The 16412-nt window shown below is 31.8% G+C and overlaps 3 protein-coding genes across 5 annotated transcripts; all 3 read left to right on the forward strand.

Annotated features, from left to right (window-relative positions):
• Positions 1-593: 593 nt before the first annotated feature.
• LOC123313135 (ribonuclease P/MRP protein subunit POP5) lies at positions 594-2125 on the forward strand. The gene is made up of 3 exons (XM_044897865.1): positions 594-837; positions 1407-1540; positions 1605-2125. The coding sequence occupies exons 2-3, from the start codon at positions 1521-1523 to the stop codon at positions 2035-2037; spliced, it is 453 nt and encodes a 150-aa protein (XP_044753800.1). The 5' UTR covers positions 594-837; positions 1407-1520; the 3' UTR covers positions 2038-2125.
• Positions 2126-3764: 1639 nt separating this feature from the next.
• On the forward strand, positions 3765-11523 carry LOC123313134. 3 transcript variants are annotated; one of them, XM_044897862.1, is made up of 5 exons: positions 3765-3961; positions 4230-4537; positions 4698-4891; positions 6460-6960; positions 11085-11523. In XM_044897862.1, exons 1-4 carry the CDS (start codon positions 3876-3878, stop codon positions 6910-6912), a joined length of 1041 nt encoding a protein of 346 aa, XP_044753797.1. In that variant the 5' UTR covers positions 3765-3875; the 3' UTR covers positions 6913-6960; positions 11085-11523. The 3 variants fall into 3 exon arrangements, with proteins under 3 accessions (XP_044753797.1, XP_044753798.1, XP_044753799.1); XM_044897863.1 differs by lacking the exon at positions 6460-6960; XM_044897864.1 differs by lacking the exon at positions 11085-11523 and having other exon boundaries at positions 6563-6729.
• Positions 11524-14094: 2571 nt separating this feature from the next.
• Positions 14095-15372, forward strand: LOC123313363 (mobility group protein 1A-like). The gene is made up of 2 exons (XM_044898221.1): positions 14095-14253; positions 14973-15372. The coding sequence occupies exon 2, from the start codon at positions 15008-15010 to the stop codon at positions 15263-15265; it is 258 nt and encodes an 85-aa protein (XP_044754156.1). The 5' UTR covers positions 14095-14253; positions 14973-15007; the 3' UTR covers positions 15266-15372.
• The last annotated feature ends 1040 nt before the right edge of the window (positions 15373-16412 follow it).

The raw sequence follows: 16412 nt of genomic DNA on the forward strand, positions 1-16412 counted from the left end.
TTTGGCTTTGCTCCTCAAGATTATGGTTCATGAAAAGAAATATATTCTAATTAAAACAAGTTCTAAAATATCAGGAACAACTAAAATACTTACTGAATAAATAAATATAACACAACTCATTAGAGATTATTGCACTAACTGACGTAAATCTTGACCAAAAACAACACAAGCACATACTAAAAGAAATAGGTTATCTTTAACCGACCCAACTCTGCCAAAATTCCAAAATGATGCAAATCTCCATGACAACGGCTAGACTTGTTTACATCTGCCCGTAGATAGAGGGCAGATAGATTCGGATTGGGGTAAACGTAAACAAAAACAAGTTGATGTTGGACACAGAGAGCTCTCCTTCGTAGCTGCGCAATGCGGTATCTTCTCCTTCCTCTATCTACGCATCTGCCAGGCCGACATCTTGGTAGGTAATTTCAGACCACAGAGTGTTTTGTTGCCGGTTTTAGTTCATCAGTTTCACCCCCCTGTCAGAGACTCTATGTTGTCTATGTTTATACAAAGTTTCCTCTTTGGTTTATATTAGTGTTCTGTGGATAACCTAGAAGCAAAGAGTAACCAACTCTTGGTTACTCTTTGCTAGAAGTTAGGTTAGGAAGTCAATGCAATTTTCAAAAAAACCATTACTGCTGAACTAAACATTCCTAAGATTCTAGTGTCATTCGATATATTTTTTCGAAAAATTTTGGATATTTGCACAGCAGCCAATATTAGATGTTTAGTGGTTGTTTGCATGTTCACCTACATACATAATAATAGCTTGAATTGTTTTGGTTTACAAAAACAAACTGTGTTTTAGTTGTATTTATTGCTTCAATTTACTAAGTAAGTAAACTTTTTTTCCTTGAAAGGCAGAAACTAGAAACATGCTCCTATTTGGAAACTATTAATAATAATAATAATAGGTACTGAAAAGTCCAGAACCAAATCATTTGCTGTTGATTTGATAAGAAAGTGGGCTGTTTCCAGTGTAACCGGAAGTTCCATAGATCTGAAAATATTTTAGGGAGAAAGTTCATTATCAAAAACCCCTAGGTGTTACAATTCGACAGATTTATACCGAATATTCGCAATTTTCATAAGAACCTTAAAAATCATATCTCCCAAACTGCAAGTATCCCGAAGTTGAAACATGTACCAATCGATTTTTCATACAACGCTCTATCTAAAAAAAAATCGACGACAAAATCGGAGGTGGGCACTAAAGTAAAGTTTTACCAATTTTCAGCACAGAATTGTGATAAGTTTTCCATGAACTTCTAATAAGCCATCGCAGTAAATCACTGTGTATAGGACAGTATTTTTTGAAATAAAAAGAGATTTTTTGGGTTTCATTAGATGTAACAAGCATTATATTATATTAAAAAAAAGTAATAGCATTTTTCCTTTTTCAGTACCTGCCGAAGGTCTGCTTCATTCGGACATTTTGAATATTGATCTGAATAGCCTTAGAACCAGTTGATATTTAAAAGAAGAAGAAGAACGAAATACCAAGTCTCTAAATCAAGATGGTTCGGCACAAAAATAGGTAATAGAAAAAGGGCACAACCCAAGCTCATATATTTGTAAAATTCCCCCTTCTATTATTCCAGGTACTTCGTGATCAAAATACGAGCTGTCGATTCCCCCAAGGAAGCGCCATTGCATTTACATCCAGCAAATGTTTATGGTGCAATAACCGGTGCCGTACAACAATTACATGGTGATTTTGGTGTTGCAGCTACAAGATCTGATCTTGTAGCAAAATACTGCAATGCTGCTACAAGAATAGGAATTATAAGATGTAGACACGGTCCACATAAACTTATCGCTAGTGCCATGCCTTATGTTAAAAACATAGGACCATATAAAGCATATATCACCACCCTGTTTATGGGAGCTACCATGAGACATTGTTTCAATTTCATTAGAAATTATCAACAAAGAAAGTTTGAAAAATATTGTATTAACTTGAAGACAGATGAGGAGAAAGCTGAATTGAAAAAAATGTTGCTGAATATGGATCCAGTTCTGTCCATTCTCTAATGTACGTAACAAGTAATAAGAACTGTGATATGAATATTTGAGTTGGAGGATTGTATATAATTATTATAATATATTTTTTTTCGAATGATGTGTATTCCCAAATTACTTGAGATCAAAACGTCATCATGTCATTAAAAAAGTCAATTCAATTTTTATTTTTTAAAAAGAACTAGGATTTTGGATGAATCAGTTATTTTCTGATATCTCTTCTGAACATTCTCAGACTCTTGGATTTCGTAATTGCTTAGCTATAACAACTCCTTCTCCAGCCATTTTCATTTCCTCCAAGAAAAAAAAATAATAAAACTATCCAGTGTTACCTACAGAGGGTAGGGTAAGGTAAGGTTGTTCGCAGGGGCGTAACAAGTTTGATACTGGTCCTGGTGCAAACAATATCACCAGGCCCTTCTCCTCAATAATTTTGAGTTCTTCATGAGGAGGGTTAGTTGAGAGAATTTATATTCAGAGATTCAGTCTGGACAAAGGTCGAGACCTAGAGGACAAAAAAATGTACAATAGTAAGGTGAAAAATTAAAACTCCTAACTTCATACATGTAAATTTTCATTAATTTATAAATATCATCATCATCATCAATCAGCCCTTTCATCTACTGGATATAGGTCTCCCCCAATTCTACCCAATGCCTTCTATTTTGAGCCCTCTGCACCCAGTTTGTGGTTATCCTTTTGATAAGGTCCGTCCGTCCATCGATTATAGAGTTCTCTATAATCTTTGGTCGGCATGAACTCCTTAATTGTTAATTAACGAAGTTAGCATTTTCACAAACGGGTTAACTTATAAATTAACTTAATTTTTTATTAACGGACTCGTTAACTTTCGTTCATGAACATCGATAGATATGTTGATATTGCAGAACCAGATACCTGATACCCATATTTGAATTACATATTCTGATTATACACTTCTTTTAGTTTGTTTCTAAACTGTTTCTATAACCCTAATCAACAATTCTCATAAATAGATCTTGAACGCAACAATCTAGAAGAGCATTTCTGAACGATTAACGTTAATTTGCGCTAGATAAATTAACGCTTTAACGAAGTTAACTTTTTTGGTAAAGTACAAGCTTTTAGCGAAGTTGATTGACGGTGCGCAGCTATGCCTAATCCCTTAAACGGTTGTTGACCTGTCCAAAAATATGAAAATTTTAGATTTTGGCTAGTTCATACTGTTTAATTGCCTACTTGGTCTCGGGATTTGAATCCCCTAGATTTTTTTTATGCGCATATTTAAAGGATTATGTGTAAGGTGCGGGTCTTAAGGCCTAGGTAAGGATTATTTGGAATGAATCGAAAACTTTGAACTCCAATTACCAAATTTTAATGCTAATTACTTAATCATCAAATACTCTCAAATAAAAACAAAATATGGCAACTTCTGCTATAATATAAAACAATCCATTAACAACAATCTCACTGAGCACCACTCAAGTGGAAAGTAGATTTGCTTTGGCGGCTGATCGGGTCAAAGTTCCTCTTTGATCGGGTTCCCTTGAGTTTGCAGATTTTTATAGTTTTATGTATGAACTGATAGATATGTATCATATTAAAACTGAAATTTTGGTCCGGGAATAAATTAAACATAAAAAATATGTTGTGTTAAATAAAGAAGAGTACTCTACTCTGTGGTAACCACAGAACACTAAAAGCTGTCAAAGAGTAAGTGTGTGTTCTGTGGTGTAAAGTGTGATATTCTGACATTTTCTTTTTTCTATGGCAGAGTCTATAATTCAGATTATTTATTTTCATTTGTAACCAATTAGTTAATCTTTGTAATATTAGTAATTTTTACCATTTTTTTTTGTTATCATTTTAAAATGGAAGGAAGAAGAGGAGAGTTTACAGATGAAAATAATAATGTTTATAATTATTGTCAACGTTCCTATTCAAATGTTAGGCAAAAGTGAGTATTTCAATATTTCATCAATTATATTACAATGGTCAGATTCTATTCTAATCCTATGTACTATTATTAGAGGCGTTTGTCTATGCTATTTATAAACTAGTCAGGATTGGTGTATTTATTTCGTGAACAAATTTATAAGTCTTGTATATAAATATTCATATGATAACTTGTTGAATATGTTGTCACTTGTTGCATGTTATTGATTTGAACACAACCATAGGGGACCCCTATCTAGTCAATAATTCTTTGTTCTAATGTTCTTTAGTGAACCTGGATCTGATACATCTCTTAGAGAACACATTGTTAGCTATCAAACAGAGTCATTTCATTTTCTGCAAGACATGGGTATGATACCAAAATCAACACATTGTTCAGACTGTAATAGGAGTATGAACTGGAATTTCTCTGGAACAGTTGATTTATTTGAATGGATTTGCCCAGGATGTAGAAAGAGTTGTCCTATTAAACAATGCTCACCTTTAGAGGACATTGATTGCAGCTATGACAAGATTTTAGGTGTTATATGGGCTTGGTGTAACAGTGAAGAAATAGACAAAACAGCATTTAAGTTTGGTAAGTTCTTTAATATTATTTTCTATGTGAATGATAATCAATCAATTATCAAAATCTGTATTCAAATAATTTCTTCAATGCATTCACTAGGTGATCATGTGAGGTAATGTAATGAAAAAGACTGAAAAACCTTTGTCATCCTTAAAAATATATTTTGTAGGAATTGAATCCAAAACTGTGATGAATATTTTTTCAATTGCTGGACTAGCAGCAGAGAAACATATAACAAGGTATACTTCACAATGGAATATTGGAGGACCTGGTGTAATAGTACTCATTGACACATTTCCTGAAACATTTTTAAGTGGAAGTAGACAGAGCAATAGACCGATACTTTGCTTGGCTGAACTGAAGGTATAGTTTTATTAGTTGATTCAAAGATTTGGTATAGTATCACAATATTTGGTGGTCTTACAAAAATTTATTTTTCAATAGGTCCTTAGTTTCACTTTTATTCACTATCCTTTTTTGATTCATAAAATATATATTCTAGAAAAGTTTATGAAATCATTACATTTTATAATGTTGAAAAATTCTCCTATTCTACCCATACATCAGATTTTTCTAAGATTGCCATGTTGGTTCCCTATGTTACTTGCATTTGAATCTTGAAATACAGGGTTGGGATAAAATATGGACCCAAGGAAATCTCTTTGAAATGAAAAGGACCCTTTTCTTTCCCTTTCTCTTTTAACAGTTTTTCTACTCATTTTTCGAATTTCCACCATTTGAAGAAAAAGTTGGAATTTTTTTGCAAATCTAAACTGCACAAATGTGGCACAACTTCATGATCTACAAAATAGTGAGTTGTCTTGCTGATTCAGGTCATCTCTTGACATAATAAGCCTCATTTACATTCTTTTGAATGTCAGCAATACATTTTCGGTTATCAAACAATATAGCATATGTATGAGTTTCAACAGAAGTTAGTGTAACAGGGTACCATACAATTTGGCTTATGATACAAGAGCTTAGGGAAAAACCTCAGTAAAAAACCCTGTCTCCCCGTTTTTTGATACTGCAGGGCTTTTCCATTGACATAAAAATTTCTTTTTCCTCGTTCCAGCTCTAAGTTATGTCTTATACAAAAAACCAGAGCAAAAAACGAGAAAGAAAAACTAAATAAACAGCCTTCATCAAACTGATTCGGAGACTTAATGATAACTAAAGAAAAAATAATTAATCATAGGTACATAACACTTGTTCTCCAATTGCATTGTGAAGAACATCATGTCTGGGTAAAATACTCTCTGTTGATTTTGGTGAAGGATTATTTTCGTCAGAAATTCCGTCAGTATTGTAATTAATAATAAGCCTTAAGATATCTAGACACAACTCGAGGGATAGACCTTCCATCGAACCAACATAGGTCAGAGCTCCTTAATCTGTAGATTCCAAAATGCGTTCATTTTTCATAGTATCTTTCTTGATTGAACATATTTGCTATGCCAATAAGGCTATATAAACACTGGTTAAAAAACTACTTTCTAGAAAAATTAAATATATATTGAATATATTTGGATAATTGGTAATTTCAGTTCATTTTTATTAAATTATCATGTATGTAATTTCAGTTCATTTCATTTAATTCATTTGTACGAGAGAATTTGTGAAAACCTATTTCAAATTATTGTACATAGTGGATGCTATTTTGGTACGTGAGTACTGTATGCAACCTAAAGTGTAATAAATAAATAAACAATTAAACAAAACAATTTTCAACCAGTGAGAATTAAAGTGCTGGACTCACTTAATTTGGATGATCAGGTGTGTTATGTGTCATTATGCTTAACTCCAAAGTTTCATAAACATAATTTTTTTTCGTTATAAAGATAATTTCTTGGTTCCATGCCTTTTTCTAATCCTCTGTGTTAATTTTCAGAATAATTAGAATTCAATTATGACTTTACAATTTTCCTCAGGGTTTTCCTTTGACCATTCTGTTTCATCCTCTACAAACGGAATTAGGAAATCAAGAAAACGCAATTGAGGTGATGAAAATGCAATGTCAATCATTTATTAGAGATTTTGTGCATCCTGAATCTGCTGTAGTTGCAAGAAGAAATGCTTTTTTTTGTTCATATGAAGATATTTCATTGAACCAGCCCCAATTCAATGTGTTAGCGAGTGATCAAGGTTTACTAAAACATGAATCTGTAGGTCGAAATCTTCATAGTATTTTGTCAACTATATGGGAAGAGGCTGTTTATGTTTGCATGGATGCTCAGTATTACCCCCATCATTTGGTTCAGAGTTTTCTTTTCAGTCACATGTGGAAGAATAAATACAATAATAGTGCATATCCTTTGATTCTGAAAGAAATTTCAAGTATGGTTAAAGAAGGCAGCTTCATGCTTCAAAAAAAAATGAAATAAATCAAATAATATAAATCTTGAAAAAAATTACTCGTATGATCAGATCCAGTGAGTAATTTTTTTCATTGAATATTAGGAAATAATTCTATTGATACAATATTCTTTGCAATAACATCAGAATTCTTCTCTATAAATTCATGTCCTATTTGGAAAGGGTAAATTAATATTACAGATATTATTTTTGTACATAGTGTTCCAATTCTCTTTTCTATTAACTTTTCTTGATTTTCACTAGAATAGATTTTTGGGAAGTATTTGTCTGTAATACTCGGTGCTTTCACATTTTTAAACTCATGGTTGGTGTCAAGTATAATTTTCTTTTAACAATTCGTTTTGTGAAAAACAATATTGGTATCATTAACTGGAATCCCTGGTTATTCAACTTGTCTTGTCAAAAGAGGCAGTATTTTTTTTTAAACATTTGGTCTTTGATATCTACGAGTTCAAAAGACTACATTTCGATTGAAGACTAGAATATTTCAACTTGACCAAATTTTAATACCAACAGATGCAGACATATGTAAAGAGCATTTCTATTGAAAAGCCTTGAAACTGACTATAATTAGCTTTAAGTGTCTATTTATGGATAATTGTCATAGTCACTCTCATAGTCTTAGCTGTTATATCAGAATTGTTGTTTTAACGTTAAATGTTCCAGGAAGAGTGAACAGTTTCAATTTGGTTTTATGATTAAAATAATGATTATTATATTGATAATGATGCATAAATAGACCATTACTCATATAATACATATGTGTATTTTTTTGTTTTGCAAAATGCTCCATAAAATGTGATAACAGTTTAAAGCTTTTTCGAGATTAAATCTTCTATGCTTCCCATTGAATTTTTATGACCGTGAATTAGTACACACTAAAGTGATAATTTTTTTCTATATTTTAGTTGTTAATCAGTTTCAGTAGTTAATACTTTCGTTCGATATTAGAAAAACATTTTGCATTAATTCAATTTTTGTTTTATTCAATAGGTTTTGATTTGAATTGAACAAGATATTCATTTTAGTGTTTTGAGATTTTTAAAGCAAAAAATCTTTTCCATTGAAAAATTGGGTTAATTGAACAATTCAAGCAATGAACTTCTTGAATAGTTATGTGTTTATTATATATTTTATGTAATTGAATGTATATGTATTGTTATGCTTTGAGTAATCCACAATGAAATATTTTTTCAGAATTGGGAAAAAAAATATTTAAATTGTTTGATCTTATCTGAAAGGATCATATTGTTAGGTTACATTTTTCAACCTTTGGGGCGTGTAAAATTTTTTATCTTCAAGCGCCCTAGAATATGCTGCCTGAACCATCCATCTGTTTCATAGTGGCTCAATATTAATAGAACACAAAGCTGCTTAATGCTGTATTTTCAGAGTTACTTGAAAAAAATTTTACTCATCTCAACAATGTGACAAATGGACTTGACTTGTTTTGAAAGTGACCTGACGATATACAGGGTGTCCAAGAGTACCTGTACTTATTCTTGTCAGACATGAGTAGAACTAGTCGATTACGGATTGACTATAAAGAAGTTTCTTTCCCTATAAAACTACAGGTTGATTTTCGACATTCATGAAAATACAGAGACAATGATCAAAGCCAAACTTCTCGATGGAATTTATTGAAACTTGAGAGGCTCAATTTGAGTCAGAGAGATAGCAATTATATCAATATTCTAGGGCCAGATTTATTAATCCTTATTTGAAGTGTTCGTGGTAAAAATATCACTTTGTATTTCGAATTTCAAATAATTGCTTTTTAGAAAGAACCCAAATTAAGCTTCAATACCACTCAAATTTGCCACATTTACAATAATTTTTTTTATGAATTTTTGAAATTGGACAAACTTCGAAAAATTTAATTTATTTACATAAACACGACTTAGATATCTTATGATTGAATATGAAACATGATTAGTGAAAAATCATTTTGAGAGTTGGGAGCTTTATGGCCGTTTGCACCGTTTCTCTAAACAACGATTATATTCTTAAACAACGTTTAATTCCTTAACCGGGTTGCACCGTTCCTAAACGTTGATTATAAGGCCCTCAAACGTTGTTTAAACTAATCGCGGAAATTTGCTCGATTAAAGCTCGATTAAAACGTTGATTGAAGTAATACTTCAAATTCGATTGACAACTGTGTTTTCTATTTGTGTCGATATAAAATTCGATTTAATAATGGATGATTTGGAAGATGAGATATTACTTGATGATGATCTTGATGCACTTGGCAATATCGAATTTGAATTCCCCAGATGTTTTCCCCGTAGAAGAAATTATTTCGAAAGAATGGACCTCACTTTTTTCAGAAGATTTCGTTTAACGAAAGAAACCGTGTTATTTTTTTTGCCATATATGGAGAATGATTTGGAATTTCCCAGATGTTTTCCCTGTAGAAGAAATTATTTCGAAAGAATGGACCTCACTTTTTTCAAAAGATTTCGTTTAACGAAAGAAACCGTGTTATTTTTTTTGCCATATATGGAGAATGATTTGGAATTTCCCAGATGTTTTCCCTGTAGAAGAAATTATTTCGAAGGAATGGAGCTCAAATATTTCAGAAGATTTCGTTTAACGAAAGAAACCGTGTTTTTTTCGTGTTTTGCCATATATGGAGAATGATTTGGAATTTAATAATTAGTTATATTATAGAAATATAGATATTTCAGGAATAATAGTGTGGCAACAATAAATCAATTGATAGCTACATTGAGGTTTTATGCTAGTGCTGGTTACTTGGCTTCTGTTGCCAATTTCATAAATGTAGATGTATCGACAGCATCAAGAATTATTGCTAAATTTTCATTAGCAATTGGTAAATTATATTCCGAATTCATTAAAATGCCAAAGATGAGGAAATAGTGCAAATCCAACAGTCCTTTCACAAGAAGGCTTCTTTTCCTAGACTAATAGAATGTGTGCATGCTACTCAGAGTACTCATGTTCGCACTTCAAATTCGAAGCACAACACCGAAACTCCAAAAGAAATGTTCGAATTTTCCACCTTGACAACAGAACTTTAGTCACAAAACCTTGAATTCTTTTTCTTTTTAATTTATCTTTTATGATGTGCTTGGCTGAAATTTTGAATTTTCTATGCTGTAAGTAGTGTTGCCAAACCTATCGATGATTAAAGTAAACAGCGATTATGATTCCACGGTGCAAACCGACAACCGCTAAGCAACGTTTAAATATTAAACATCGATTAGTTTAACCATAGTTACCAGCGAAACGGTGCAAACGGGCATTAATGTGTCATTATTAGATGTGTTTATTGAAGCTCCCAACTTTCTGAATTATTTTTCACGAATAATTTCACATTTCAAATTCAATCATAAGATATCTGAGTCATCTTTATGTGAATAAATTCAATTTTTTCCACTTTGTCCAATTTGTCACAACTTTGAGTGGTACCAGGTATTGGAGTTTAATTTAGGTTCTTTCTAAAAAGACAAGCAATTATTTGAAATTCGAAATTCAAAGTGCTCTGAACACTTCAATTGAGGATTAATGAGTCTGTTCCTGAAATATTGAAATAATTGATATCTGACTCGATCTCAGCATGTATCAATAATCTCCCAAGTTTCAATAAATTCCGTCTATAAGTTTGTATTTGACTATGATCTCAGTGTTTCCATGAAATTCAAAAATCACCCTGTTACTTACTGGAGAAAATTAATTTTTATAGTCAATCCTTACTCAGCTAGTCCTACTCTACCTCTGAGTACGTACAGTTACTCCCGGGATATCCTGTATAATGTTGTCCAGAATTTCAGTGTTTTACTATATTAATCATCTGAAATTTTTGAAGATTCATATTTAGTATAGAGCATCAATGGCCCAGAATTTATTGGCAATTTGTTATAGCAATTTAGGGTATTATTTCATTTATTCTTTAAATTATTTTCACTACCACAAAGTTTTTATTCTAATTAAGTATTTTTTATTACTTTCGATATTGTTATTTTCACTAGGTTACATGTCATAAAGTATCACCCTCCTGCTTCTTTTGTAGCTTTTCTTCGCATAAGAAACACTTGTGTGAATACTCCTGACTTTCTTTTCAATTTGAAGTCTGAATAATAATAGAAATCCTTCCAGTTTTAAATTTATATATATTTTCAAAAACTGCTGTCTAAGGAAATTTATCTTTTTTCAGGCAAACATTATTTGGCAGGCTATGATAATTTATAATACACCACCTAGTACATTTTTAATTTGTGCACACAAAGCCTCATTTGTGTTTCACCAAGAGTGCCTTACGACAATCAGTTTATAAATGTATGATTCGAATGATAGATATCATATAATGGTTAGTGTTATCCAATAAGTTATCTAATTACTTCGGACAATTTTTTTATAATGAATTTATTAGTTTAGTTTGTAATATGATTAGAACATTTATTGAAGTCCAATTATATTCATAGTGCTGAAGTTTTTAGTCCATATGTGCCTTGTGCAGTTGTATAGTTTTGAATCTGATTATGATTGAGTTTTTACGTGACCTGGAATATCCAAGCATATCTGTTAAAAATGTATATAAAAAATTAATATTATTGAGTTTAGGCTTTACATGCAATAAACTCTTTTTTCCTTTTTTTTATCTTACTAATTTATCCATATTTCTTGTCTTGTTTGTGTGGTTCACCATTTTTTTTAAGAAATCTCAATAACCCATAAACTATCGAGTTCTTACCAAAAGCATGATATTTCCATGAATAAGCTATTCAAAGATGCAAACATACTGAGATATTCGATAAGTCATTTGATAAGATCAGATAAGAAGTAGTCTGTATAACCAAAAGTTACAGAAGTCAAAGTATTTTAGGGAGAAAGTTAAATTTCGAAAATTCTAGCATGGAAATTTTCATATGTAATACCACTAGAGATGAAATTTTTCTGGCAAAATTTCTCGATTGTAATATGAATGTTTGTTGCTCAGCAATATCGCGATGACGAATAAAATGTCATAGAGCGAAATTGCCGAAATCCAACAAACTTTTTTATTACAAGAGATAAATTTCATGAAATAATAAGTCGAACAGCAATATTTGACAAATATTCGTTTCATGTTCCATGCTTGAATTTGAGAAATGTCATAATTTCATCGCTGAACAACTGACTTGTTTTTGCATGTTTTATCGATGGGAAACGAGCTTCGTTATGGAAACTTTCTCACCAAAAATGGAATTGGTGAAATAGCCAGCCCAAAATTGTGATTAGTTTTCCATAAACGGTCTGGGTTAGTGGTTAACTATGGAGACTAATGTCAATAATTTTTTGTTTTCGATGCCTGAGTGAATAATTGGAAACCAAATAAATCCACCACTTTGATTTTTTGTTGAAAAGGATGTTTGTGTGTTGAGTATACCGTATAACCGAAATTAGTTGAGATCGCAGAAAATTTCATTTGATTTTTTCCGTTTTCGTTCAGGAGACCAAAACGGATGAGTACTCTTCTTTACATGATGTAGTCCATAGTTTTATTAATGTTTTATTAATCTATGATGTAGTCCGATAACTGTATTATGGTCGGTAAATCCATAATCTGGATATTTACTGAAATTTTTACACAAATCGATTACCGGTCGTCAACGATCCTACGCTTGTGGCTCCAATCAATGTTTGAGGTCGTCGTACAAATAGTTATTTTCCTAACAAGTTCGGAAAGTGATACTTTTCCGCACGAAACGACGGAGTTACTCTAGCCTGGCACTTCGAAGGATTTACTTTTTTTGTGCCCTCGTTTTCTCACCTCTCAGTTCATTTGGCTCACCTATGTACATTGAGCTACTATACAGAGAATTTAATGTGCCCTGCTGGTGTAATATTACACAAGCAGAGGTTCATTCGATAGGATATATTAGTGTAATATTTTACATATTACACAAGTGTAATATCTTTGATTACACCAGCAGGACACTAGCCATTGAGTAGCAGGTCTATAGCCGTTGAGTATTAAACCCACTTTAACGTTTAACACTCAATGCTATAGCACAATGTACATAGGTGAGCAGAACGACAGCTTTCAAATGACACCAATCAGAAAGATCCGTTGAGGTGACGTGCTGGGGTAATATCTCAACAGCAAGGCACTTTGAATTATTTATATCTCGGTTACTATAAGTCGTAGAGTTTAACTAATTGCATATTTGAAAGGAACGAAACGAGAGCAAAACGTAGAAATGCCACTCGCTAGGGTGAGAATTTTTTTTTCCTTCTTTGAAAACTCGTCAAGTAAAGCAAATAAGTTAAACCAACGGCTTGGAGAGCAAAACGAGAGCTTTCGAATGAAACCAATATCTGAAAGCTCCGTTAAGATGCCCTGCTAGTGTGATTAGGTACACCAGCAGGCATTTTTGAATTTGTCTATAGCTCAGTGTACATAAGTATGCAAAATAAACTGAGTGGTGAGCAAAACGAGGGCACAAAACCAAAAATATGTATTACATATTATTTAATACTTTTCTACAAGCTTTAAAATATGTATAGGAAAATTGAATGCACACGCTTGTAGAAAAATATATTATTCTGAAAACTTTTGACCTATGGACTCATCAAATTGAAAATTTTTGTTACATATTATCTCTTTTCGGTAAATATTCCGTCATCTATTGCCTATTTTTCACTCAACTCCGAAAGAAGTATTTGAATTACATAATAAGAATTATAAAATTGGAGAATGACAACATTCCGTAGAATTGTACGTCTCTCCAATAATGGAAGCTAGTCATGAATAAGCGTAGGAAAATCCCAAAGTAGTTGAAAACACCGAAACACAACTCTAATTCTGACAATTCTACGGAATTTTCGTTCTCCAATTTGATATTTCCGAGTCCCAGGTGCCCGGTTGGAGTACACGTGTACTCCATTTCCATAATATAATCAACTTAAAGTTTCTCAGAAAACCAGAGACAAGAGAAAAGATACCAAAGATATATTACACATGTAGTGTGTAATATCTTTGGAAAGAACGATGTTTCTGTATGATGCATATATTCATATTAATTAGGACCACCAGTATTATTATCATTTATACCAATTTTTCTTTGTTGAAAGAAAAAAAAAAAAGTTGAATGTAAACGATCCAAAGATTATAATTTCTTTTTATGTTTCTAACTTTCACCACTTGGCGCGACTGTCTATGCAGAATTCAGTGAATTCGCAGAAAATCTTTTCTATGCTTCCATCATCAAAGCACCCTCCTTCGTGTTCCTAAATTTTAAAATGGTTGTTGGTGCTGCTTAAGCTTAACTGTAAAAGTGCACATCCTCATTCTTTTCTTACTGTAGTGTGAATCAGTTAACAACTTACATAATATATTTAAGGTAAAATATCAATGAATTTTGATTTTATGGAATGAAATTGAATCAAATGGCTATATTTTTTATTCAACTACAATAATTACACTATATAAGCCAGTTTCATCATATGCTTGGGAACAAGTGGCTTGATGCATCGGTTATGAAATTGGAGGGAATTACAAATTACAGTTATTTTTACTGAATTTCTTCTGAAATAACTTATTTGTTTGATTTTCCTCCTGAATTATTGATTTTTGATATTCAGAGCAGGTTTCTCATCTATACATGACTTCATCAATATTTATGATAGCACATTTTTATAAGCTTCCATCGTATCTCAGTTTTCGACTAAAATATTTCTTCATTATGCCAATCTCATTGTGATGGTTTTGCAGATAGATTTATTTACAAAAATTCAATATCATTCAAAATGGGAACCAAAATCCGTTAACTTCGAGTTGGCGCCTAAAATGAGGCTTCACTTTCGATATTGTTATCATATTATTGCAAATAAGCTATTTTGTGTTTATATTTATCAGGTTTAATATGAATAATGAGATAATAGCCAAAGAATTAAACATTTTACAGCAGAAATAAAATTAATGCAACTGTTTTATCCTTTCAAATGAATCTTAAAATTACTCAAACTGCTTTCGAAAACAAAAATTTCGAGAACAATTATTTCACAGATTATGCACTTGTACAGATTTGGCATATTTTTATTCATTTCCATTCTTTTGCAGTACATCAAGAATATTCAACAGATACCAGTACCAAAATGAAGAAGAGTAAGAAGATCGTAGACAAAGATAAACCTAAAAGACCCCAGACTGCCTTCATGTTATGGTTGAATGAAAACAGAAATAAAATAAAGGCTAAAAATCCTGATATGAAAGTTACCGAAATAGCAAAGGAAGGAGGAAGGCAATGGAGGGAGTTGGAGGATAAATCTAAATGGGAGACAAAAGCTAAAGAATACAAAAGGTTATATGAAGAAGCTATGCAAGCCTACAAAGCAAAGCAAGACGTAGATTAAGGATTTCAAGATTATGTTTAGATATAATTTTTTGTACTGTGTGTATTAAATATGTTGAAAGTGAATAAATAAAAGTTATAAGAATAGAAATAAATCTTTTTGCCAAAGTTTCTTTTTTATTTCAAGTTGATCAACTAGTTTGTTTCAAATCATGTTCATTAGCTCCGAGCTTGAAAATATATTCTTTACATATGAGAGAGGTAATTTTCTTCTGTCTTTCGTTAGACGCTTGGGGTTGTTTTTAATCATTGTAAAACAGAATAATTTATTTGATAATTTCTCTCTTCAATTATCTTCTCATTCAATGGAATGGATTATCCTGATATGATTGGTGTTCTTTTGAGAACTAAACTGATAGGTGAAATAATTTTGAAAAGATGCTAGTTGAACTGAAATATTAAATAATAAAAAGTAGAATAATCATAAATGAGATGAGTTTTGAGATGAATGGCTTAGAAGTTGTTAATCTCCAATGAATTCAAAAGTGACTTCTTTATTTATTATTATTCTTATGTAAGCATATGCTTACATTCTAATATTTTGACATCTAAAGAAGTCACTTTTGAATTCATTGGAGATAAACAACTTCTAAGCCATTCATCTCAAAACTAGGCTGAATGGACTTGGTTCACTTCAGTTCTGAACCCCTCAAATATTCATATATTGGATTAAGTCCTTAATTTCAAAGAGCTGTTCAAATCAAAGATTATAGAGTAGAAAGATGGGAAACGAGGCGACTAAAGCGATTTGAGCGACATCTGTGTGTCACGCGTGTGTTTAAAACGCTAGGACTGGTTAAAATATTAATTTGAGTGCCATTTGCAGAAATATATGACATTTTTTAAGATTTCAGACGTCAATTTTGATCAAAGAGGTTTTGAATGTTTCGATTCTCATTCCGCTTTTTGTTTATCTGGCTCGTTCTAGTTGCTGATTTTTGGAGTTTTTTGTCTCATTTCTTGGTGAAAACATCAAAATATTGTTCGAAAATTATTGAATGGTGAAGAACGGTGGATCAAATAATATAATGTATTTTACGTGATTAAGTTTTTCACTCAACTAAGGAAAATGGAAGCGTAAGTATTAAAAGTCGTAACATGTGAATCAGTCATTCATTTATTCTTATTTTCAGTGCTCCGAAGTGGAT

Source organism: Coccinella septempunctata, chromosome 5, assembly GCF_907165205.1.
Source record: "Coccinella septempunctata chromosome 5, icCocSept1.1, whole genome shotgun sequence".
Lineage (NCBI taxonomy): Eukaryota > Metazoa > Arthropoda > Insecta > Coleoptera > Coccinellidae > Coccinella > Coccinella septempunctata.